Source organism: Erpetoichthys calabaricus, chromosome 7, assembly GCF_900747795.2.
Source record: "Erpetoichthys calabaricus chromosome 7, fErpCal1.3, whole genome shotgun sequence".
Lineage (NCBI taxonomy): Eukaryota > Metazoa > Chordata > Cladistia > Polypteriformes > Polypteridae > Erpetoichthys > Erpetoichthys calabaricus.
This window is the reverse complement of record NC_041400.2, coordinates 191803643-191831549: the sequence shown is the minus strand read 5'-3', so window position 1 is coordinate 191831549 and position 27907 is coordinate 191803643. Positions and strand designations below refer to the sequence as shown.

At 40.4% G+C, this 27907-nt stretch overlaps 1 protein-coding gene across 1 annotated transcript in view; it reads left to right on the top strand.

Moving 5' to 3' along the window:
• The window catches only part of LOC114654975 (coiled-coil domain-containing protein 171-like), a 510202-nt gene that overhangs the window by 395694 nt on the left and 86601 nt on the right, over positions 1-27907 (top strand). The window contains exon 23 of the mRNA XM_028805855.2: positions 11773-11904. Coding sequence (XP_028661688.1) covers positions 11773-11904 — 132 coding nt within the window. The remainder of the gene's footprint in view (positions 1-11772; positions 11905-27907) is intronic.

Sequence of the window (27907 nt, the reverse complement as noted above, 5' to 3'; positions counted from 1 at the left end):
TCCTCAGCCTCCCTGGAAAAGTCTATTCAGGGGTCCTGGAGAGGAGGGTCCGTCGGATAGTCGAGCCTCGGATTCAGGAGGAACAGTGTGGTTTTCGTCCTGGTCGCGGAACAGTGGACCAGCTCTATACCCTTAGCAGGGTCCTGGAGGGTGCATGGGAGTTTGCCCAACCAGTCTACATGTGTTTTGTGGACTTAGAAAAGGCATTCGACCGTGTCCCTCGGGGAATCCTGTGGGGGGTACTCCGAGAGTATGGGGTACCGGCCCCCCTGATAAGGGCTGTTCAGTCCCTGTACGATCGGTGCCAGAGCTTGGTCCGCATTGCCGGCAGTAAGTCGAACCCGTTTCCAGTGAGAGTTGGACTCCGCCAGGGCTGCCCTTTGTCACCGATTCTGTTCATAACTTTTATGGACAGAATTTCTAGGCGCAGCCAGGGTGTTGAGGGGGTCCGGTTTGGTGGGCTCAGGATTGGGTCACTGCTTTTTGCAGATGATGTTGTCCTGTTTGCTTCATCAGGCCGTGATCTTCAGCTCTCTCTGGATCGGTTCGCAGCCGAGTGTGAAGCGGCTGGGATGAGAATCAGCACCTCCAAATCCGAGACCATGGTCCTCAGCTGGAAAAGGGTGGAGTGCCCTCTCAGGGTTGGTAGCGAGATCCTGCCCCAAGTGGAGGAGTTCAAGTATCTCGGGGTCTTGTTCACGAGTGAGGGAAGAATGGAGCGTGAGATCGACAGGCGGATCGGTGCGGCATCCGCAGTAATGCGGGCTCTGCATCGGTCTGTCGTGGTGAAAAAAGAGCTGAGCCATAAGGCAAAGCTCTCAATTTACCAGTCGATCTATGTTCCTACCCTCACCTATGGTCATGAGCTATGGGTAGTGACCGAAAGAACGAGATCGCGAATACAAGCGGCTGAAATGAGTTTCCTCCGCAGGGTGTCTGGGCTTTCCCTTAAAGATAGGGTGAGAAGCTCAGTCATCCGGGAGGGGCTCAAGAGTAGAGCCGCTGCTCCTCCGCATCGAGAGGAGTCAGATGAGGTGGCTCGGGCATCTGATCAGGATGCCTCCTGGACGCCTCCCTGGTGAGGTGTTCCGGGCACGTCCAACCGGGAGGAGGCCCCGGGGAAGACCCAGGACACGCTGGAGGGACTATGTCTCTCGACTGGCCTGGGAACGCCTTGGGATTCTCCCGGAAGAGCTAGAAGAAGTGGCCGGGGAGAGGGAAGTCTGGGCATCTCTGCTCAAGCTGCTGCCCCCGCGACCCGACCTCGGATAAGCGGGAGACAATGGATGGATGGATGGATATATATATATATATATATATATATACACACACACATAAACATAAATATACATATACATATACATATATACATATCTACATATACACATATCTACATATATATACACACATACAGTACATACACACACATGTACACATACATTCACATACATATATATATATATATATATATATATATATACACACACATACACACAGACACATATATATACATATATATTTACATATCTACATATATACTGTATTTACATATCTACATATATACACATATCTACATATATATATACACATATATATACATATCTACATATATATATCTATCTAGACATACATACATTTACACATATATATATATACATATCTACATATATATATACATATCTACATATATATACTGTATATGTAATTGTGTTGTCATTGTTATGAATGTTGCTGTCATATATATATATATATAATATATACACACACATAAACATATTGGGATTAATACAGTATCTATCTATCTATCTATCTATACATACACATATCTACATATATATACACACATACAGTACATACACACACATATACATATACACATACATATATATACATACATACATACACACACACACACACACACACACACACACACACACACACACACATATATATATATATATATATACACAGACACATATATATTCATATATATTTACATATCTACATATATATACACATATATATACATATCTACATATATATCTATCTATCTATCTAGACATACATACATTTACACACATATATATATATATATACTGTATATGTAATTGTGTTGTCATTGTTATGAGTGTTGCTGCCATATATATATATACACACACACACACACACACACATTAACATATATATACATACACATATATACATATATATACATATCTACATATACACATATATACACACACACACACACACATTAACATATATATACATACACATATATACATATATATACATATCTACATATACACATATATATATATATCTCCATCCATCCATTTTCCAACCCGCTGAATCCGAACACAGGGTCACAGGAACTAATCCTGGGCAGGGTGCCAACCCACCGCAGATATATATATATATATATATATATACATATACACATCCACATATTTATACATATGTCAACATATATATACACATACATACACACACACATATACATATATACATATACACCTACATATATATATAAAATATATATATATATACACACATACATATATACACACACAGACACATATATATACAGTATATTTATATATCTACATATATATATACACATATTTATATATATATATATATATATATATATATATATATCCATATCTACATATACATATATATATATATATATATATATATATATACACACACATATCTACATATATATATCAAAATACCTTATCAATTGTGTTATTTGTTTTTTGAACAGGTTTGATTCATCCAAGTGATCACTCCTGCTGCGTTCAGTCACTTCACGTGATCCGCTCTCTTGTGTGATGTTGCGATGTCCACGGGTTTATTTAATGTTAGCTAAGACCCGGCAGTTAAAAGTGTCTTCTCATTAAACTTGTATCTCGCAAATATGGCATTGCAAATGGCAGCGGGTCAGTTCACGTGCTTACTTGGGAGGCGTGATGACGCGATATATTTTGATATATATCAAAATACCTGCGCTTCGCAGCGGCGAAGTACTGCTTTAATATTTTTATTAAGAAGAAAAGTAAACCTTTTTAAACTGAGGGAAAATGAATCAATAATTATTTGTTAAGGATCTCTTTGTATATCACGGTGTCAGTTCGCCCCTCTGGTTGTAATATGACCAAGCTGTGTGCTGAGCTTACTCTTGAGCATGCAACGTACAGTTTGCTATGTGAAAATCAGTCTTGCCTCAAATCAATGCCAACCTTTTGTAGGGCCTGTCCCTGAGACTTATTAATTGTCATTGCGAAGCAGAGCCTTAGTGGAAATTGGAGGCGTTTGAATTGAAATGGGAGATCAAAGGGTATAACGGGGATGCGAGGAATAAAAACTCTCTCCCCTGAGCCACCGCCAGTAAAAATAGTTGCCTCAATGATGTTCTTTTGCAGACACGTGACCTGAAGTCTCGTGTCGTCACAAAGTTTCAGTGGCTGTACACAAATCCACAATTGGTTTCATATTGTTTTCGTACGTTATCAATTGTGTAATGTGTTTTTTGAACAGGTTTGATTCATCGAAGTGATCACTCCTGCAGCGTTCAGTCACTTCACGTGAGCTGCTGTCTTGTGTGATGTTGCAATGTCCACGGGTTTATTTAATGACCCGGCAGTTAAAAGTTTCTCGCTACAGCAATTTTAACTCTATTACAAAGTGATCCAAACTGTCGTTTATACCTCGTGTCTTCTCATTAAACTTGTATCTCGCGAATATGGCATTGCAAACGGCAGCGGGTCAGTTCACGTGCTTACATGGGAGGCGTGATGACGCGATATATTTTGATATATATCAAAATACCCGCGCTTCGCAGCGGCGAAGTACTGCTTTAAAAAGTTTATTAAGAAGAAAAGTAAACCTTTTTAAACTGAGGAAAATGAACCGGTTGTAATATGACCAAGCTGTGTGCTGAGTTTACTCTTGAGCATGAAATCTAACGTGGTTTGTGCCCTTCAGAATGAAAACAGTTTGCATTTACCTCTTTAATAAAAGGCGAGCTTTTAAGCCTGAGAAATCACCCCGTAAATGCACACGTTTAATTGCACATGTTAATATGTATACTTACACAGTATTAAAAGACACTCAACAATTAACGTTATTTACCTTTGTTCCCGCGTTTGATAAAAGGTGAGCTTTTAAGCCTGAGAAATCACCCCATAAATGCACACGTTTAATTGCACATGTGTTAATGTGTATGCTTGCACAGTATTAAAAGACACTCAAAAATTAACGTCATTTACCTTCGTTCCCACGTTTGACTCGTGCTGTAAATTTCTTCCTTGTTTTTAGTTCACGTGATTACGTAGGAGGCGTGATGACGCGATACGTGACTCCGCCTCCTCCATTAGAGTATATGGACAAAAAACAGGTTCCAGTTATGACCATTACGTGTAGAATTTCGAAATGAAACCTGCCTAACTTTTGTAAGTAAGCTGTAAGGAATGAGCCTGCCAAATTTCAGCCTTCCACCTACACGGGAAGTTGGAGAATTAGTGATGAGTGAGTCAGTCAGTCAGTGAGGGCTTTGCCTTTTATTAGTGTGTATATATATATATATATATATATATATATATATATATATATATAAAATATATAGTACTGTGCAAAAGTTTTAGGCAGGTGTGAAAAAATGCTGTAAACAAAGAATGCTTTCAGAAATATAAATAATGATTGTTTATTGTTATCAATTTACAAAATGCAAAGTGAGCAAACAAAAGAAAAATCTAAATCAAATCAATATTTGGTGTTCCTACCTTTTGCCTTCAAACCAGCATCAATTCTTATAGGTCCACTTGCACAAAGTCAGGGATTTTGTAGGATTCTAGTCAGGTGTCTGATCAACCAATTCTACCAAACAGGTGCTAATGATCATCAATGTCACATGTTGGTTGAAACACAGTCATTAACTGAAACAGAAACAGCTGTGTAGGAGGCTTAAAACTGGGTGAGGAACAGCCAAACTCTGCTACCAAGGTGAGGTTGTGGAAGACAGTTTCATGTCATGGCAAGATTGAGCACAGCAACAAGACACAAGGTAGTTCTACTGTATCAGCAAGGTCTCTCCCAGACAAAGATTTCAAAGCAGACTGGGGTTTCAAGATGTGCTGTTCTTTTGAAGAAGCACAAAGAAACGGGCAACGTTGAGGATCGTAGACGCAGTGGTTGGCCAAGGAAACTTAGTGCAGCAGATGAAAGACACATCAAGCTTATTACCCTTCAAAATTGGAAGATGTCCAGCAGTGCTATCAGCTCAGAACTGGCAGAAACCAGTGGGACCCAGGTACACCCATCTACTGTCCGGAGAAGTCTGGCCAGAAGTGGTCTTCATGGAAGAGTTGCAGTCAAAAAGCCATACCTCCGACATGGAAACAAGGCCAAGCGACTCAAGTATGCACGAAAACATAGGAACTGGGGTACAGAAAAATGACAGCAGGTGCTCTGGACTGAGGAGTCAAAATTTGAAATATTTGGCTGTAGCAGAAGGCAGTTTGTTTGTCAAAGGGCTGGAGAGCGGTACAATAATGAGTGTATGCAGGCAACAGTGAAGCATGGTGGAGGTTCCTTGAATGTTTGGGGCTGCATTTCTGCAAATGGAGTTGGAGATTTGGTCATGATTAATGGTGTTCTCAATGCTGAGAAATGCAGGCAGATACTTATCCATCATGCAATACCATCAGGGAGGCGATTGATTGGCCCCAAATTTATTCTGCAGCAGGACAACGACCCCAAACATACAGCCAGAGTCATTAAGAACTATCTTCAGCGTAAAGAAGAACAAGAAGTCCTGGAAGTGATGGTATGGCCCCCACAGAGCCCTGATCTCAACATCATCGAGTGTGTCTGGGATTACATGAAGAGACAGAAGGATGTGAGGAAGCCTACATCCACAGAAGATCTGTGCTTAGTTCTCCAAGATGTGTGGATCAGCCTACCAGCCGAGTTCCTTCAAAAACTGTGTGCAAGTGTACCTAGAAGAATTGATGCTGTTTTGAAGGCAAAGGTTGGTCACACCAAATATTGATTTGATTTAGATTTCTCTTTTGTTCATTCACTGCATTTTGTTGATTGATGAAAATAAATGATTAACACTTCCATTTCTGAAAGCATTCTTTGTTTACAGCATTTTTTCACACCTGCCTAAAACTTTTGCACAGTACAGTATATTGTCACAAACTTGATCACGAGCCATAGCACGGTTTGGAGCAGCCACCCGTATTTTATTTTCCTGGCTGCGTAATTGCAGACAAAAAAGATAGCACTGGTGTGCACAAATCAGAGTCCAAAACAGATCTGAGGGAGTAGGGGAAAGAAAGTGACGTCAAAGGGGCCGCGATCAGCAGGGTCTTCAACCATAGGCTCGGTTCCGGACATGACATCAAGGGGGCCGGAACTGGAAAGGTCTTCTTCCATAGACTCGGACCCGGAAGTGACGTCAAGAGGGCCAGGTGGAATCTCCCGTGAGTGGTCTGCATGGAAGTGAGACTCTGCCACATCCTGGTCTGATTTGGAATTGCCTCACTCAAGCCCTTTAGCTGCCTCCCATGCACACGTGTGTGACAATATAAATATATAATATAGCATATCAGCCAAATAAGTCGATGTAAATGTTTAATTTTTAGATTGAGTGAAAACGTTTTGTCTGTTCGTGTCGCTCGTATTTTCCAATACAATAAAGTAAGAAGGAGGCCAAGTCCGCTCTCGTCGTCCGTGTGTTCTAATTCCTAAGATGGCCAGTTCTTTTTCGTACTTCACATTTATTTATTTTTTTGTCCCCCCCACCACACTCCTGTTTTCCTTTCAGCTGCTACATCTTCTAAAGCTTGTTTTTTTTGTGTGTGTGTGTTTAAAACTCGCCGCGCAATGAAAATGTAAAATTTTTAAGACATTATTGGCAGCTCCCGAGCTGAGGTGTCAGGAGCGGATTTCCTTATTTTCTTACCTCCGTGGTGTGTGTACATTGTTCTCTGGTATTATTGGCAATATGCTTTTGTACTCCGACACCAGTAGCCTCCCTGGTGACTTTTGTCACAGAAGAAAGAGAATCATCAATATCACAGTTAAACTCGACTTTCAAAGCTGATAGCAGCTCATTCGGGGGCTCAAATTTAATGAATTTTCTTTGATTCTGCGCAAGTTTTTAAACATCAAACAATAAATTGGCCTGGGTGCAGTAAAATATTTAGATCTATTGACTGTGGTTCAAAAATGTAGAAGGCAAAACTCTGGTGGTTTGATGTTGATAAATTCTGAGCACTTTAATCCACATGAGTGTTTCCTTTTATCTGCCTGGGTTACTGGAGAGAAAAAAAAATAATAAAATAGAATAAAAAAAAAAAAGACCTAAAAGAATTTTCCCTGACATGGAGGAACTTTTAATTACACCTTTACCACAATTTATAGCTTTTAGGTAATCATTTTTTTTTTTCTTCTTCTCTATCTTCTTAAGGTAATGGCGTGATCATTATGATGCTGTATGTGCATTTGTAGTCCACAAACGAGAAGACCTTGCAAAGTTATAAAAATTGCATTATAGCGTGTTGGTCTATATATGTTTGTTTGCCATAGATATTGACAAAACATCTTCGCATCAACCTGGAAAGTCCCAAATCCCATAGACGGAATTAAAGGCAGACATGCATTCACAGAAAATAAAAAAAAGTGAACAAACTTTTTGGGATTGCTAGGATGGGGTGGAAGAAGAGGAAGAGAAAGAGGAAGAGAAAAGCCTCAGCAACTAATGTGCAGGAGCGAGTCAGAGAAACAGCCGACGAATAGACACACAAACTGGAGACACGCGTCCTGTAACCCGACAGACTGTGGTGCCCACTCGGGTGGGGCTGAATAACAACACGTCACCTCTGGCATCGGGGGTCACCCTTTTACATTGCAGGAGTGTGTGTGTGTGTTTTGTGTGTAACGTCCATTACTATGCAGTTTTGTATGTTGGAAATTCTTTTGAAAGTGTGGCCTGGTAGGTTAGATTTGGTTGTGGTTAAAATTGTAGTTTCTCCTTTTGTTGGTCACTGAGAGTGGAAAAGTCCACAGAATTCAAACTCGAGGCACCACACATTTACAGATGTAGTTATGATGAACCCCAACCAAAACATCACATGATACGTAGGGGCAAAAATAAAAAATCTGTACAGTACGTATCTCATCATCTGCTTGAATCAACACACTGCACAATGAAGGCCACGCTTTCTTTCTTCTGGAGGGTCCAACAGAACACAACGTTTCTCCAGTCGGCCATTTGCACTTTGCCATGTCGTGTGATGAGTGTCTGTGTGTGTGCCTCCTGAGTCTCCTGGCTTTGCTTAGTGTCCAGCATAATAAAACAAAAAGTTGTTGTTGTCCTACTGCAATCTGATTTTATTTATGTAACGTTGAAGGTTGTTTCCATGCTGAAGAAGACATGAGGGAAAAGATCAACGTTTTAGATGTGGGCTTCATTTTCAGCATGGAAGTAACTTTTACCTTTCTGTTTTCTTTGCAGATGCACACGGACACAGCCCTCCACTAAGTCCATACATATATAGATATATAGATATAGATAGATAGACAGATACACACATATAGTTAGAAATGTGTGTGTGTATAGATAGAGAGAGAGAGGCTTGAAAATGGGACCAGAAAAAAAATTACACATATGCATTATCTTTCACATCTTTAAAGTCTTAATTTTTCACTGGGGATATAATTTTTCACTGGGGATAAATCTATCTATCTATCTATCTATCTATCTATCTATCTATCTATCTATCTATCTATCTATCTATCTATCTATCATATAGTGCCTTTCATATCTATCTATCTATTATATAGTGCCTTTCATATCTATCTGTCTATTATATAGTGCCTTTCATATCTATTATATAATGCCTTTCATATCTATCTATTATATAATGCCTTTCATATCTGTCTATCTATCTATCTATCTATCTATCTATCTATCTATCTATCTATCTATCTATCTATCTATCTGTAATATAGTGCCTTTCACATCTATCTATCTTATCTATTTACATACATGCACACAGGGCCATTTAAGGCCCAAATTAATCCATTTTTATTTATTTCTTTTACAATTTTCAGTTTTCTCTGATTTAAGTTTTGTAAATTCCAATTTTATATATGATGTCTGGTGGTGTGTGTGTGTGAGAGAGAGAGAGTTGGGATCTGAGTGAGTGTGTGTATGTAATATGTACACTTAATTAAATATGAACACAGAAATCACAAATATTTGTACATTTATTTATGTCACGTGTAGAAGTCAGTGAAGTTCTTACTTGCCATGTGCTAGTCAGCATACAACACATCACTACTCTAAACCAACATGATGACTAAGTAATTCAACTGTTAGCTTATAATGTGTTTTAGTACTTAAATTATGCAATTAAAAATAAATTTGCTTAGTAAGGAACACCTTGGAAATTTTCCAGCATATGGCAGCCCTCCAAAAACGTCATCCGCAAGTAGTACTCTTTGAAGACACAACTGATCACACGAAAGCACATCCCACTTTATAGCCATTGTTCAACACTTTAAATGTCTGAGTTCTGTTTAATATATTTTTTCTGTTGTTTTTGTCATATACTGTATATATACACACACATATATACATATGCTCTCACACATCCACCTTAGACCTTTAAACATCAGTAAGGACCAACTGACTTTTAGGTGTGTGTATATTTGTGTGTGTGTATATAATAAAAATATATATTGTGTGTGTGTGTATGTATATATGTATGTATGATGTAGGTTATATGAGGTACTGACATGAGTAAATGAACTTTCATAATAAAAATTGAACAAATCTGATTTTTGTTGCTTTGTTTGTTTCAATTAATTTGCACGTGTGTGTATGTATGTATATGTATGTATATGTGTGTGTGTGTGTGTGTATATAATATATATATATATATATATATAATATATGTGTGTGGGTATATATGTGTATATAATATATAAAATAGAGAGTTCTTGAGTGGAAGAGAAGAACAACAAGTCCTAAGCCCAAAGAAATGTTGGAGCACCAAACTGGTTGTCCTCATTTAATCGAATGAAAATAATTCAAACCAAAGAAGGGGCTCCGGGTGTAAAATGAGACACAACAAAACCTGAACAACGGAGCTGTCATCTTGGTAACATGTTCTGTAAGTCACCAGGGAGGAGGAGCTGATGCCTCCTTCCAATGGCCTCAGGATTTATAAGTGGGAGAACCAGAAGGGGCGGAGTCAGATTTCATCACTGGGCATCATCTTGGTACTATGGAGGGAATAGAAGAAGACATACTTGGCTCCAGCAGCCCCGCAGGGTCCAGGGTAGTAGTATGTACCTCTGATAAGCCTGGAGAGTGATGCACTGACGCACATGCGTGACAAAATACAGTATGTGTGTACACACATAAAATATATTTTATATATATATATACACACACACACACAGAGAAGAGCAGCTACATATTTTTGAAGATGGGACCCCTCTTGTGAGTGTGTGTTTCACGCAGAGTGTCATTTGCTCTCACACATCCACTTTAGGCCTTTAAACATCAGTAAAGACCAACTGACTTTCAGGTGTGCGTGTGTTTGTGTGTGTGACATGCTGCTCTACCCCCGTGTTTCCCTTTTATTGTCGGGTCATTTTGAACGTGTGCCGAGTTTATATTTTAATTTTGCCCACTTTACTGTACAGCACAGATCATAGAGATTTCGACTTGAAAGGAGTTGGCTTTGGCCCTTTGTGCCCCTCTCAGAGACGGTGAAGGGCTCAATTTAGCCTGACAGCCTGCGTTTTGTCCATAAGGTGGCACTCTAACACTTGCTGCTGCTGCTGCTGCCGCTCAGGGCCATTTGTGTGTTTTTGAGGTTTGTACTGGGAAACCAAATCTACAAAAAGATGTCTCTGTTTGAATGGATTTGAAAAATTATCTGTAAATGTGTGCAGCCTGAGAGTCCAAAGACCATGGACTTGTTTTATGTTTTCTTCAAATTGCTTAATGCACTTTAGGAACTGTTTGTTTGTTTGTTTTTTTTTAAACGCATTGTTTTTGTTGTTGTGTTTCCTGAAAGCCTTCCCTTTGCTTGTCTCGGATGGACCTTTTCCTTGTGGCGCAGCACAAAGACGAGCCACTTGTGGAGGATGAGCAAATCGGCTGGGTGCTTTTTTAGCTGAATTTTTATTTATTTAATTTTTTGTCTGTTCAAACTTTCTTTGTTACTTTATTATGTTTTTCTTCTGCTTGTGAACTGTTTTTTTTTCCCTCTTTTGCATAAATCAATAAAATACTATATAATATGTACCTGACATTTTCTCCCCAGACCAGTTTTAGAATCCCCACTGAAATCAATTAAAATTGCACTGCCTCCCACCAATCAAAGGGTTAAATCTCCCCGCTCTGTCAGGGTCCCATACCCCCAGTTCTCTGTATGTTTTATTTTGTTTTAGGGAGGACTTGTTTTTATTTTTTTAATGTGAAAGGTGGAGCAAATAATTTGAAATAACTTCTCGCCGACTTCTTGTAGAGGAAGCCACTTTCCCACTTTAAGATTCGCTGCTGCTGCTCAGAATTAGAGATTTATTTGCTGCAAAAATCAATTAGCCCTAAATTTATTCATGGATTTCAGGCCCAACGATCAATGCAAGTCCACTCAGCAGGCTCAGGGGGGACCCAGTTCATCCCAGTTAATGTGTTTGAAGGGGAATTACCATTGATGCCGTTTTCTCTTCCTTTAGGTCAAAGATCAGATCTCGCTGTCATGGTCTGCGGCAACCAGGCATGACTTCACCCTGCAGCTACCCAAACTCCACCTGGAGATCTTCGGAGCCGAAGGGCTGAAGGGGGGAGCAGAAGTTGCCGCTTGTCAGGTTGGCATGCATAACCCTTCTTCTTCTTCTTTTAATTACCTTTTTTTTTTTTTTTTTTTTTTTCCTTTCTCTCCTCCACATCATTCCTTAAGGAACAGAAAGCCGTCGGGGTAATGTGGAAGAATGGATCATCGGATTTTCTCGCTCCTTGTCAAAAATTCTCAAGGATTGACTGTAATGCATCAAACAAAAGAAAATGAATTCTATTCTCATAGAAAGCAAATCATTTGTGATACATGCAAAAAAAATCATTTGGTTAACTCTGAGGACGGAAAAAAAAAAAAAAAATCACATACGGTACACGCTATTTGTAACATATGGTGCATGGCTTGTTCATTCAGTAAAAACAGCCGTGTTCTGCATATTTAATGCAATCGTGCTAATAATGATATTAATAGTAATAGTAATCAATTAGCTAAATACTCTCACTGGCTACTTTATGAGGTACACCTCACTAGTCCTGGGTTGGACCCCCTTTAGCCTTCAGAACTGCCGTACTTCTTCATGGCGTAAATTCAACAGTGTGCTGGGGACATTTTGGTCCACATTGACATGATAGCATCACACAGTAGCTGCAGATTTGTTAGCCGGACATCCATGATGCGAATCTCCCGTTCCACCATATCCCAAAGGGGCCCTACTGGATTGAGATGTGGTGACTGTGGAGGCCATTTAAGTCCAGTGAACTATCGACTTCCCGACAGTGTTCAGATAGATAGATACTTTATTAATCCCGAGGGGAAATTCACACCAAGGGGAAATTCACAAAATTCAATTCAGAAGCCATTAAGAAGGCTAACAGAATGTCAGGTTATATAGCACCTTGATGTGTGGAGTACAAGTCACAGGAGGTTCTGCTCAAGCTTTATAACACACTGGTGAGGCCTCATCTGGAGTCCTGGGTGAAGTTTTGGTCTCCATAAAGACATAACACTAGAGAAGGTCCAGAGAAGAGCAACCAGGCTGATTCCAGGACTTGGACAGCATAAAGGTTTGGGTAAATTTGTGGCAGATGACAATGTCAGTAAATGTAAAGAATTACACATCGGTAGTAAAAATGTGAGGATTGAATACACAATGGGAGATCTGAAAACCAAGAGTCCACCTTATGAGAAGGACTTAGGAGTCGTAGTGGACTCTAAACTCTCAACTGCCAGACAGAGTTGAGAAGCCATTAAGAAGGCAAACAGAATGTCAGGTTATATAGCGCCTTGATGTGTGCAGTACAAGTCACAGGAGGTTCTGCTCAAGCTTTATAACACACTGGTGAGGCCTCATCTGGAGTCCTGTGTGCAGTTTTGGTCTCCAGGCTACAAAAAGGACATAGCAGCACTAGAAAAGGTCCAGAGAAGAGCGACTAGGCTGCTGAGCCTTAAGGAGATGAAGAGGAGACCTAAATGAAGTATTTAAAATGATGAAGGGCATCAGTACAGTGGATCAAGATGGTGACTTTAAAATGAGAAGAAATTGAAAGTCTGCCTCATGAGAAGGATTAGGAATCATAGTGGACTCTTAAGATAATCGACTTCCAGACAGTGTTTAGAAGCCATTAGAAAGGATAACAGAATGTCAGGTTATATAGCGCCTTGATGTGTGGAGTACAAGTCACAAGAGGTTCTGCTCAAGCTTTATAACATACTGGTGAGGCCTCATCTGGAGTCCTGGGTGCAGTTTTGGTCTCCAGTCTACAAAAAGTACATAACAGCACTAGAAAAAGTCCAGAGAAGAGTGACTAGGCTGATTCCAGGGCTACAGGGGATGAGTTATGAAGAAAGAATAAAAGAGCTGAGCCTTTACAGTTTAAGCAAAAGAAGATTAAGATGAGACAAGATTAAAGTGTTTAAAATTATGAAGGGAATTAGTCCAGTGGATCGAGACTGTTATTTTAAAATTAGTTCATCAACAACACGGGGACACAGTTGGAAACTTGGTAAGGGTAAATTTCGCACAAACATTAGGAAGTTTTTCTTTACACAAGGAACGATAAGACACTTGGAATAAGCGACCAAGTGGTCTGGTAGACAGTAAGACGTTGGGGACTTTCAAAACTCGACTTGATGTTTTTTTAGGAGAAAATAAGTGGAGAGAACTGGCGAGCTTTGTTGGGCTGAATGGCCTGTTCTCGTCTAGAATGTTCTAACGTTCACATTTTAAACAATGTATTATTATTGATAATAACTGATTTGACCTGCTGCTCTGTCCTGCTAAAGGTTTAGGTCACAAGTGTGACGCCTCCTTCTTTTATATTCTCTGGTCTGGAAGGGGCGGGACTTTCAGATGCTATGGGGGTGTGGTCAGGGGTGTCTTCTCTGAGCTGCAGGCGGAAACAAACAGGACAGTTAGCGACAGAGCCCACTCTGTCCTCAGGGTGATACTGCTTACCTGATCAGAGCTGACAAAGTGCAGCAGAATTCGGTGCTGAGTCCATTTGATTACAAGAAGTAGATCTCATGAGGCATTTTGGGTTAACCGTTGTAACAACAACAACATTTATTTCTATAGCACATTTTCATACAAAAAGTAGTTCAAAGTGCTTTACATAATGAAGAAAAGAAAAATAAAAGACAAAATAAGAAATTAAAATAAGACAACATTAGTTAACATAGAAAAGGAGTAAGGTCCGATGGCCAGGGTGGACAGAAAAAACAAAAAAAAAAACTCCAGAAGGCTGGAGAAAAAAATAAAATCTGCAGGGGTTCCAGGCCACGAGACCACCCAGTCCCCTCTGGGCATTCTACCTAACATAAATGAAATAGTCCTCTTTGTATTTAGGGTTCTCACAGAGTCACTTGATGCCGATGGTCATACAGACTTCTGGCTTTTAATCCATTCATCATTGTTGGAACATCATGGTGCTTTGAGTAGATGGTGGTGGCGCAAGCCACCACCAAAAGGAAACAGAAGAGAGAGTAGGGGTTAGTACAGATTTTAAAGCCACCACGAATAGTTTTTATAATGAATTGGATATACAGAGTATCAGGATTAAATTACAGTGAAGTTATGAGAAGGCCATGTTACAGTAATGTGTTTTCAGTAGTTTTTTAAAGTGCTCCACTGTACTAGCCTGGCGAATTCCTACTGGCAGGCTATTCCAGATTTTAGGTGCATAACAGCAGAAGGCCTCACGCCACACCACTTCTTTTAAGTTTTGCTCTTGGAATTCTAAGGAGACACTCAGTTGAGGATCTGAGGTTGCGATTTGGAATATAAGATGTCAGACATTCCGATATATTAGATGGGGCGAGATTATTTAAGGCTTTATAAACCATAAGCAGAATTTTAAAGTCAATCCTGAATGACACAGGTAACCAGTGTAGTGACATCAAAACTGGAGAGATGTGCTCGGATTTTCTTTTCCTGGTAAGGATTCTAGCAGCTGCATTCTGCACTCGTTGCAAACGATTTATGTCTTTTTTGGGTAGTCCTGAGAGGATTGCGTTACAGTAATCTAGTCGACTGAAAACAAACGCGTGAACTAATTTCTCAGCATCTTTCAATGATATAAGAGGTCTAACTTTTGCTGTGTTTCTTAAGTGAAAAAATGCTGTCCTAGTGATCTGATTAATATGCGATTTAAAATTTAGATTACCGTCAACGGTTACCCCTAAACTTTTTACCTCCGTTTTGACTATTAATCCTAATGTATCCAGTTTATTTCTAATAGCCTCATTGTATCCATTATTGCCAATCACTAAGATTTCAGTTTTCTCTTTATTTAACTTGAGAAAGTTACTATTCATCCATTCTGAGATGCAAGTCAGACATTGTGTTAGTGAGTCAAGAATATCGGGGTCATCAGGTGCTATTGATAAATACAGCTGTGTGTCATCAGCATAGCTGTGGTAGCTCACGTTGTGTCCCGAGATAATCTGACCTAATGGAAGCGTGTAGATTGAGAAGAGCAGCGGACCCAGGATAGAGCCTTGTGGAACACCATATAGGATATCAGGGGTCTTTGAGTTGTAATTACCACAACTAACAAAGAATTTTCTCTCTGCCAGGTAGGATTTAAACCAATTTAAGACCCTGCCAGAGAGGCCCACCCATTGACTAAGGCGATTTCTAAGAATATTATGATCAATGGTGTCAAATGCGGCACTCAGATCTAAGAGGATGAGAACAGATAAATGGCCTCTGACTGCATTTACCCGCAAGTCATTTACTACTTTAACGAGTGCAGTTTCTGTGCTGTGATTTGTTCTAAAACCTGACTGAAATTTATCAAGAATAGCATGTTTATTGAGGTGCTCATTTAACTGCATAATGACTGCCTTCTCTAGAATTTTACTTAAGAAAGGCAGGTTAGAGATGGGTCTGTAATTTTCAAGAGCAGAGGGGTCGAGATTATTTTTCTTAAGCAGGGGTTTAACTACCGCAGTCTTAAGACAGTCTGGGAAGACCCCCGTATCTAATGACGAATTTACTATGTCAAGAACATTATCAATTAGTACGCCCGATACTTCTTTGAAAAATTTTGTTGGTATTGGGTCAAGGACGCAGGTAGAGGGTCTCAGTTGAGAAATTATTTTATGTAAAATCAGGTAAATCTATCCTAGTGAAAGACTCTAATTTATTTATTATGGAGTACTGGGGTTTCGGGGGATCCTTAGTGTTGGGGAGATATACTATGTTATTTCTAATATCATTAATTTTTTGATTGAAAAATACAGCGATAGCCTCACAGGTTTTACTGGAAGTACTTAGGAGGCATTCCTTTGAGTTACCTGGGTTTAACAGATGATCAATCATCAAGAATAAGACTCTGGGATTACTAGCATTGTTATTTATAATCTTAGAGAAATAGCAGCGCCTCTCAAGATGGACTGTGTTATTGTATTCTGTTATTTTAACTTTAAATATTTCATAGTGGATAGTTTGTTTTTTACTTCCTCCATTTACGCTCAGCTCTACGGCATGTTCTCTTTAAATCAGACACTCTTTGGGTTTTCCATGCTACTGTATAACAATGCTAGAAGATTTTTTAACTGTCTTTTCAGGTGCAACTGAGTCAACAGCAGCCCTCATTTTAGTATTAAATTTTTCCACCTTACTATTTACATTATCCTCGCTATTATAGTTGGCACTATAAACGGACTGATTGCTTAGAATGTTTGTAAGTTTTAAAGCTGCTGATGAGTCAAAGAATCGTTTTTTAACAATATGCTTCTCATGAGTGTTTTCTATCATCATTTCTATATTAAAAAGTAGAAGAAAATGGTCTGATACACCTGTATCAATGACCTGCTTTATATCAACTTTTAGTCCTTTAGTAATCACTAAGTCTTTATGTGTAGGCTGATTAACGAGCTGTCTCAAATCAAAAGGTTAATAAATTCTTTTACTTTTTGGTCACACTGATTATCTATATGAAAATTAAAGTCGCCGACTATTAAGAGTGTGTCATAGTTCGTAATTAAAATTGACATTAAGTCAGAGAATTCCTCAAAAAAAAGACGCGTTGAATTTTGGAGGTCTATACACGGATAATACTAGAACGTGAGAATCTCCCTGAATAATAATGGCGAGATACTCAAAAGACTTGAATTTACCAAAACTGACATCTTTACATTTTAACCGGCTTGAGTAAATGTTTGCCAAGCCGCCGCCTCTTTTTCCTTGGCGATCTGCACGAGTAAAACTGTAATCCGGAGGCGCAGATTCGATTAAAACAGCCGCGCCATCTGAGCTAAGCCACGTAGTGCACTTAGTGCAATAAAATCTATCTTTTTATCACTAATAAGATCGTTGATAAAAAATGTCTTAAGCCTTAAATAATAAAAAATTGATAAAAAACATCGTAAGTCTTGTTAGTTAAAGCTCTAACATTTAATAGTGCCATATTTAATGTTTCGGAGGGGCAGAGATGAATACTATGTGCGTTATTGATATTTGGAACAGGATCTAAGTTATTTTTATTAGCGTCGCTCTGTGTGTATTTTTTGTTTAATCTATAATCTGTTTTTATAGTTTTAGTACATTGTTCATCTAAAGTAGTAATTTTAATTAAATTATTGGTGTTTATGCCGTATTGCCTAGATTTTCTATGTGCATTTAGATTGGTTATTACTGTATTAATGTTGTGCACTTTTATGGAAGATTTTATTAAACAATTATCATGTCCTAGCACAGCAGTAGCATTTCAGAAGGGGTTAAGAGCAGAGATAGATAGTCAAGATAAACAAATTACCTTAAATATGTTCACTCGACACCATAAAGGTTTGGAGTAGCCAGCCATATATTGTATCCTGGCTGCGAAAGTTTTAAATTATTGAACAGAGATATTCACAAGGCCGAGTGCAAAACAGAACTGCCAGACTGGAGGTAAGATAGCTGCTTTAAAGGCCTGTAGAGGAAGGGACGTCAACCAAGGTGCTGGAACTTGCTGGGGTTTCCCAGGAATGGTCTGTAAAGAACTGAGAAAGACAGTCAGCACATCCTGCCACCCCGTGGTCTGGTGTGGTATTACAATTACTCAAGCCCTTTAGCTGCCTCCTATCCGATCGTGTGTGACACCATATCTATATAGAAGTCAGAGCCTGAGAGACTCTCAGGATTAGCACCAAGGGGGTTTAGCGATCATTGGTGCTATCCTTTCAGAAATTCTTGTGTTGCACCCCAGAAATTTTGTTTTTCTCATCCTTAAACTTAACACAGGCAGTAATGTACCTTAGGAATCGATTCCTTGTTTTAAATGATAATTATTGTTTTGTTAACGGTACATTTCTTTCAGTTTTCTATTTTTTCATGTAAAAAGCATGATTGAAAAGAAATAAGAGTGTCGACTGTGACCATTGTTTTTCGTCTATTAAGTCTGTCAGGGCAGATGTCGACGTATGTCAACATAAGGGATTGAAGGCGAATGTCGACTTTAGTTGACATCTAGGGGTAGAGGTCGGTAATCTGTAAATGTCAACAAAACTCGCTGTTGCATTATACTTTGACAGTCTTTACTAGAAGGAAAGTTACCTTAGTTGATCCCTGAGTGAGTTACAACAAGTAAACGACGTCTAAAATGGCATTTGGTGAGAGAGCGAAGCGAATGCACAAAGCAAAATACTCCATGGATGGCGTTTTGCATATTATTTCTGAAGCGGACTGTGACTTATCAGACTCCTGTTTTGATTCAAGTGATCTGGAGATCGAAAACAAAAGTGAGATACCTGCATCAGCTGATCAGTCCCCATCTAGTTGTAGTGCTGAACACATTCGTGCAGCTGATGCGCCTACGGCAACGTTTGCCTGGGTGGACCGCCAATTATGATGACAAGAAGTACAAACTGGATTGTATCATACTGACACCTTCTGCTGGCGGAGGTGGCTGTGCGGGGGCAGCTTGGCGGCCAGCAGGAGACACCGTCCTCAGCAGTCGGCCCCGAGCTGTCATTACGCAGTATGTGTTACACTGGTGCTGCAGTATTCAATTACAATAATACAATTTATTTTTGTATTGTCCAAAATCACACAAGGAGTGCCGTAGTGGACTTTAACAGGCCCTGCTTTTTGACAGCGCCCCCGCAGCCTTGACTCTCTAAATAGACAATAAAAACCCTTGTAGGGAACAAAAGCCAATTCGAAGATAGACCCCTTTCCAGGTAGGTTGGGAATGCAGTGGGTGTCAAAAAAAAAAGGGGGTCAATAATTCTTTAATAATTCTTTGCATCTATATAGCGATTTTCTCACTACTCAAAGTGCTCAGCAATTGCAGGTTAAGGGCCTTGCTCAAGGGCCCAACAGAGCAGAGTCCCTTTTGGCATTTATGGGATTCGAAGGCGGCAACCTTCCGATTGCCAGTGCAGATCCCTAGCCTCAGAGCCACTACTATAATATAATACAATACAGAGAACAGAACACAAGTCATCCACAATACAATATGCAAGAGTCGATGATAGCACATCACATGAGTCAGATTTGTTTGGAGTCCTGGAGACCTTGGCCATCAAGCTGCCTCCCCTTATTGGCCATTCTTCAGCTGAGACAGTGCTGGGCCAGCCAATCCAGTGAAAGGACCCCTCTACCCGATGATTCCAGTGCTCCTCCATCAGAGTTGACTTTTCCCTTAGGCAGGCAGACAACTTGGCAGTAGGGCAGTGGCACCAAATGCCCCTTGTGAGTACCGAGAATTCAGACCCGTCTCCTTATCTCTTGTCGCTGAAAAGCACCCCTGCTTCTCCATAGGACAGACGTTACACAGCTCATGAGCAGTGCCTGGTCTTCATCAGACATTGTGCTTTGAGTTCTACCCAAAGAGTTCAGTTTTTGTCTCATCAGGCCAGACAGTCTTTGTCCCCATTCTCTCAGAGTCCATGAAATGCTGCCATATGCCTCTTTAGTGAAAAGTGGCTTCTGTCTAACCTCTCTACCATAAATGCCCGAGTGATGGAGTGCTGCTGAGATGATTGTCCTTCCAGCAGGTTCTCCCATCTCAGCATAGGACTTCTGAAGCACTGTTCGCGTAAACATTGCATTTTTTGGTCACCTCCCTGAACGTGGTCCTTCTTGCCTGGTTACTCTGTTTGTCCAGATGTTCAACTCTAGGAAAAGTCCTGGTGGTCCCAAACTTCTTCCATGGCTTAATTATTGAGGCCATGTGATCCTAGAAACACTCAAAGCTTTACAAATGGATTTAACTCCTTGCTCTGATCTGTGCTCACCAGTTTGATCGCGGAGGTCTGCAGAAAGTTGCTTGGACATCATGGCTCGGTTTTTGATCCTGACATGCAGTGTGAATTGTGTGACCTTCTATACACAGGGACATGTGTGCCTTTCTAAACGACGTCCAGTCAATTCAGTTTACCACAGGTGGAGTCTAATCAAGTTCTAGAACACAGGGGTGGGCAATGTTGGTCCTGGAGGGCTGCAGGTTTTGTTCCAACTCGGTTTCTTAATGAGAAGTCAGTTATTGCTGATGAAGCACTTACTGCTCAAGTGACATTTTGAGGCTTCATTTTAGTGGTCTTGCTTGTTAAGATTCCCCACCCTTAATTGCTTATTGTACTAAACAGCTGCATTCTCCATTTTAATGGCTCCTTATTAGCAATAAGATACAAACGACAAAGGAGCCAGCAGATCTCCATCTGACTTGTTCCCATTTACACCTGTGTGTAATTTGGTTTAATATGAGGGGCGTTCAGTTATAAACGGGAATTTTCTTATAAAGAGTGCAAGGCAGACACGACTCATTGGACAAACGCATGCATGTTTGAAGTTGTCGTTAGTCGCGCTAGCTGCTCTGTCCCCCCTTCCTGTCAGTTGCAATCAACAAAGTAGTGTTGTGCAGCGGATTATTATTAATTATTGACACATGAAGGAGTCATTCCATCTCCGATTTATTTGAGACTTAAAAATCAGTTTGGGGATGAGTGTCTCTTGTCAGTCTAAACCAGGGGTCTCCAACCTTTTTTCCCTGAGAACTCCTTTTACCAAATGAAAATGGCCGAGAACTCCTCATGTTTTCTAACATTTCTTCTCATAGCTTATTTGAACCCAAACAAACTGAATAAGCTTGTATTGCCTGAACATTTACAAAATGTTGGTGTCCACAACTCACATTTTGCATTAAAACATCACAAAAAAATATTGAGTTCACCTGCAAGTGCATTTTGTACGTCTGTATGCATTTTCTAGTGTATCTCACACTATTGAATTAAAACATGACTGCAATTCCAAATCCACAGATCTGACTTATTTATTTGTCATTTTGTCACATGTCACTGTGTCACTTTATTCACAGGTCCAGTCACATGTGTGACGTGTTTTTTAGTTAGTCAGATAACTGGCACTGAGGTGTCTGGTGGAGTGGAGCCACTCAGGTTCACTCTGATGGAGTCATTTAAATGTTCGTCTGTCAGTCCTGTTCTGAACTTTGATTTCATGACATTCATGTCAGACTCACAGAGGTAAAGTGACCCAAACAAAGCTGCTTGCTGAAGATTCTTAGAGTTATCTGGCTCTACTAAGCTCCAGGAATGCTGAGAATGCTGTTTAACTGCACATTATTTTGAAAGTTTACTAATATATAAAATCCAACGTCTGTCTGTATGTCTGTCTGCTTTTCACGAGAGAACTACCTCACAGATTTAGATACAGGGTGTCCCACTCGGGAGTACAACTTTAAAAATACGAATTACTCGCGAACGCGTGAACGTAAAGGCGAGCTGTAAGAACTGAACATACCTGTATTTAGTGGAAAACAAGTCCACATTACAAAAGGTGCTGAAAATGTCATCCGACATCCGAGGCCGCCCTCCAGAATGCTGATAAACCAGGCTTCCCATCGCCTCCAACTTTTTGGCCAATTTTGTGTTGGTTTTGAAGGTAGGCGGGTTTCTCCCTCCAAATTTCTTCAAATATTCCCTCTGACACTGTTTTGCTGACCCGGTGACCCAGTAGGTCTTCACAATGAACACTCTTTGTGGTACGGTATACTGCATGCATACTTTCGCCACTCTGCAGGGTTGGTGTCTGGGGCTAGACGGCTGTCTGCGCCTGGCTGGCGCAGCCCGGCCGCTGCCACATCCGGGACCGCCGTAGCGGCTCCCGCTATAGTGCCCGCCTCTTTTTGACACAGAATCAATTCTTCATTAAATAAGGAATATTTTGAACCTTGTTGCATGATGATACATGCACGCGTTGCAGAGTAATTCGCATTTTTAAAGTTTTACTCCCGAGTAGGACACCCTGTAGTTTTTTTCTATAATTTGCTTGAACATTCCGGTTGATTTTGTGACTTCTCTCATTTCGTTATGCATCATAGTTCACTTGCGGTACCGATTTATTTGTGTGAATCCGAGAGACGCGCAGCGGGCCGAGGAGAGGGGCCTTCCTCACTCACTCACCAGCTTCGTAGCGTGGTCCTTAACTCCACTTAGCTAGCGAACGAGAGAACAATTGAATTCAACTTTGTTTGATATTTAAAATAAAGTCCAGCCCGGACACAACCAAACGGACACTGGCAGTTCTTAAAAAACACACACGTTTATTAAAATTGGCCCCACAAGTCCAAATCCCGCACACTGTGTTCCCAACACCACAACACCCCCTTCCTTGGGCCTTTCAATGTCCGTGGGCCGCCTCTCTTCCACCTGTCACTGGAGCTTCGTCCTGCTCCAGCTCGCCGACTGTAGGAAGGCGGCCCCTTTTATATTCACCCAGATGTGCTTCAGGTGCTTGATGACGTTCTTCTGGCGGCACTTCCTGGTGTGGCGGAAGTGCCGCATGAGCACCCGGATGCACTCCGGGTGTCGCTGGAACGACCATCCCCCACCTTCCCAGGTGTGGCGGAAGTGCAGATCTCCCGGGATTTATGAGACTCTGGGTGCCCCCTGGCAGTAGCCACGGGCTCCCACGGGTTTGTGCCTCCTTGCTTCGTTCCCATGGTCCCCTGCTTATCCAGGGCGGTTGCCCCATCCCGGCCCGGGGAACGTACAGACTACCTCCCAGTCCTTCCAGGCGTCCCGGCTGGGTCTGGCCCCCAGCCTCCTGCCACAAGTGTTACTTGGATCTTGATGAGTTTGAGTCCGGAGATTCTCTTAAGTCAGTGATTCCCAGCTGGTGGTTTGCGAACCGGGGTTCGTGTTCTTTATAAAAGGGGTTCACAAAAAAAATATTGTAATGGTGCAATTTTAAATCCCAAACGTAAAAAATATAACGAAATATTAAATGTAGGCAAATATATTCACAGTACTATTAATAATACAATAATAAAAACGAGTCAACAAATCAATTAAATGTCAAATTCATGAATAGTACCTCAGTCACTTATGCATTATGATGGAAGATTCCGTAAAATTGTCGAGTCGCAACAGGTAACAATCTGTAACGCGTTGAGACGCTACGCCGCTGGCGATGCGTGTACATTCCCGTATGATCCGGAAACTTCCAATTCAGCGAACCAAGAACCAGAATAACGTCTGCCGACGTTATAAAAACGCCGCTATCAGATAAGGGAGAGTAGAGTCGAATTGAATCGTACAACGCACTTAAGAACCACGAGTGATTTTAATAAGATAAATTGGTAGTGCATAGTTTGTGTAAATAAATTACGATAAAGACTTTTTACTTAAACGTGCGCATGTCGAACGTGAAAGTGAGTAAGTTTTACTCAGTAATTTTATTATGGATCGATGGTTAAAAACGGGCAGTTTTATCAAGTCTGACAAAAAGCTGGACAAGCAATCAATTGCTTGTTCTTCTACTTCAGTCCCTGATTTGGTACCAACACAGGGTGACGATACTGAAAGTTGTAGTGAGCTACCGTCTCTCCAGATTGAAAGCAAGGAAAAAATAGGCGACCATAGTAAGACAAAAGAGAAGAAATGAAAATATTACAGCGACTATTTACGAATGGGTTTTTATTTTACTGGGGATGAGTCAGAACCTAAACCGCTTTGTGTAATTGGTAATGAAGTCCTGGCCAATAGCAGTTTAAAACCATCACTTCTTTGTAGACACATTGAAACAAAACATCCAACGTATATTGTAATAACTACACAGGGGTTTCGCCAATTTATTTTGGTTTTTTTGAAGGGGTTCACAAGGAGAAAAAGGTTGAGAATTGCTGTCTTAAGTGAATGCCACATTGAAAAAATAGATTGCCATTGAGATTGTGGATCGTGATTTTGTGTTAAAAGGATCGTGATATGATTTTTTAGAAAGATTGCCCACCCCTAATTTGACTAATCAAGTTTTCAAATTTATGTAGGATTATTTAACCCTTTGTAGAGCTACTTGAAAAGGGGTCTTAAGCTACCGGTAGCTCGTGAGCGACGTGTTAGAGACCCCTGGTCTAGAGTGTACGATTGGTACAAGTCATTCAGAGAGGGACTGTCCTCTCTTTGGTCCACTTAAGGAATTTTTAGGAGGGAAGAAATTCAAGTTGAACGAGGAGGTTATTGACGCTGTGCAAGAATGGGTCAACAGGCAGTCACAAGACTTCTACTCTTCTGGGATTAAGAAGCTTCCTGAGTGCTGGAACAAGTGGATTGCAGTGGCAGGAGACTACATAGAATAATAATGTGTAAGTCGTTTCATCGTATTCAATGAAAAAAGTGTAGCTCATAAATTCCTGTTTATATTTGAACGCCCCTCATAAAACACTTAAGAGAAGAACATGACAGACTGAAAATGATCTGTTTTAGTCTTCAGATCATGTGGATGCTATCCTTGGAAAGGCACAAATCTTAATACATAATTCGCCAGTCTTCTCACTCACTCACATCCGTCCGAAGCCGAATGCACAGTCGCCTTCTGCGCAGCTGCCCGAAAAACCTTACGAGACCGACATCGCGGCATGCGGCGGATTTACAGCCGTGAAAATTCAAAGAGAAAGGCGATTACGGCCGCGAAAATTCAAAGAGAAAGGTGACTTCGACCGACATCCAACCCCAACATCACGGAAGGCGGCGGATTTACGGCTGCAAAAATTCAAAGAGAAAGGCGACTTCGATTAAAGCTCTAGAGGCCTGAAAGGCGATTTCGACTACAGCTCGAGGCCTAATTATGCATTCATTCAATACACCTATATCAGGTTTGTGGTGCTTATACTTATTATTGTTCCACTCGTGCCCGTTTCATCTTACGTTGTCGAAACGGGCTCTTTTTCTAGTCTGCAATAATAAGAATCTAACAACGCAGACTAACAAGCCATAAATTTAAATAAGGTCTGAGATTGGCAAGAATTGGGTTCTAATTAAGAGCGGTTGAGTTGGAGCGAAAACCTACAGCCACTGCGGCCCTCCAGGACTGACACGGCCCACCCCTGTCCTCAAGTCAAGTTGGATTTGAGCATAATCTGGTGGACCCCACAGCATTCTAGGAATGAGGGACATCAGTTTTTGACTTTGAATAAGATTGCAGACCTCTTTTAAGACATCTGTGTAGCATGTGGGTGAATGCGTGGAGATTGATGGGGACAAAGGGCAAATGTACACATTTCAGGTGACATCTGCAACACAATAGAGTGGGCAGAAAGTGAAAAGGTCTGAATACACTCATTTAAATTTGCGTTCCTTCACAAGCATTGGTGGAACATCAGCACACATTTGAATGACACATTGTGACAAATTCCACATGTGATAAATGATCAGCCAGCACCTTATTTGCCCTGAGGGGGAAATTGATGTTTTAATAGAAGTACAATAAACAAATAATATCACAGATGACAACAACTCCCCTCAAATACACAGAAGAATTACTAAAACAAATGAAAATTTCTGAGTTGACCACAAAAAATCGGGAGTGATCTCCATTAGACTTTCTTGTATACTCAGATATGGGGATGGATATATGAGGAGTAAATTGCAAGACAAGGATTAGGGTTATATTTTTATATTACGTGTATTAAAGAACCATCAACATCAAATCAATAATATCTCAAATAATTACTATAAAAGTAAAGTTGAATAAATCAGACGCTGCAGCTGCATGAATAAAAGGTAAAGTACCACTTGCAGTTAGTGGAAATAGCTCAAAAGTTGATAGAAATCTACGTTTTGTACCTAATACCTGTATGCAAAAGTTGGTTGACCAAAGTGAAAGCGTAATCAAGTTATCGTCTTTACACACACACAGACATAATTCCAAAAGTGGTATTTTCGGACTCGGGGAGGCCTAAAATGTCGAGATTCATCAAAATCTCAGACTGGGATTTTTGGAGGATTCTAATACTTTCCCTATACTTCATATATGAGAAAGTCAAGGAGGTCTAAAACACTGAGATTCATCAAAATCTCGACATCGAATTTTTGGACGATTACAATACTTTGCCCATACTTTGTATACAAGAAAGTAATAACACTATGCGACTCTTCAATACCACCTTGGGTTGGGTAAACGTTAACATTTTTCAAAATTATTGTCTGTCTGTTATACCTACATTGTTATCACTCTTTAATTTAATATTTTCTTTATCAGTATGCTTGGGATTAATATAGTATTCTATCTATCTATCTATCTATCTATCTATCTATCTATCTATCTATCTATCTATCTATCTATAGATAGCAGTCACAGTTTCTATTGTGAGGCGTCATAAAGGTGTTTTACTGTTCTTGACACACTTCTGCTGGATAGTTGGTTGGTTGGTTGAAAGTCCTCAATGTGAGGGTGTCATGGAGAAGATGGTGGTCAGCGTTGTTCATAACAGCACTTAGCTTGAGCTTCATTCTCTCCTCCATTACTACCTCCAGTGTGCCATAAATGAGCTGTCCACTATAATGAGCGAGTTTGTCGATTCGGTGGTCCTCTCTTGAAGTGATGTTACCAGCCCAGCACACCACGCTGGTCATCACAGAGATACAGAAGATGTGAAGGATGGCTTGTCCCACATTAAAGGAGTGCAGTCTACTAAGATAAAGAAGAGCCCACTCAGCACTTTCTTCTATAGTTTTTTCTAATACAGCTGATTAAATATAAAGAAATATTGAGATGTTTTAAAACTTTTGACCGGTAGTGTAAATACACACACAATGGCCTGAACACACACCAGAATGACTAAAAAGAAAAAAATTTAAAAAGACAGAAAACTTCTGACTTGACCTTCCTTGTCCCCAGTAAGGCGCTATATGTGTGTTTTGCTGTTAGTGTCATTTCTTGACACACTTTCTGTTGAATAATTTGTTGGCTGAAAGTCCTCAGCGTTGTTCATAATGTTTTAATTCTTTCCTTCTCACCGACCCTCCAGTCGTCCAGAGTGTGCTTTGTCACTGAATCTGCCCTTTTCATTAGCGTGTTGATTTGGTGGCCCTTTCTTGAAGTGATGTCACCACACTGGCCCATCACCGAGTTATAGAAGATGTGAAGGATGTCTTGTTCCATATTAATGGAGTGCTGTCTCCTAAAATAAAGAAGAGTCTGTTCTGCTCTGCCCTTCTATAGTTCCTCTGTGTTATAAGAGCAGTCCAACCTGTCATTGATGTGGACCCCCCAAGTGGACCACCTCCACATCTACTCAGGTGGCGCTGTGGTAGTGCTGCTGCTTTGCAGTAAGGAGACTGTGGAAGATTGT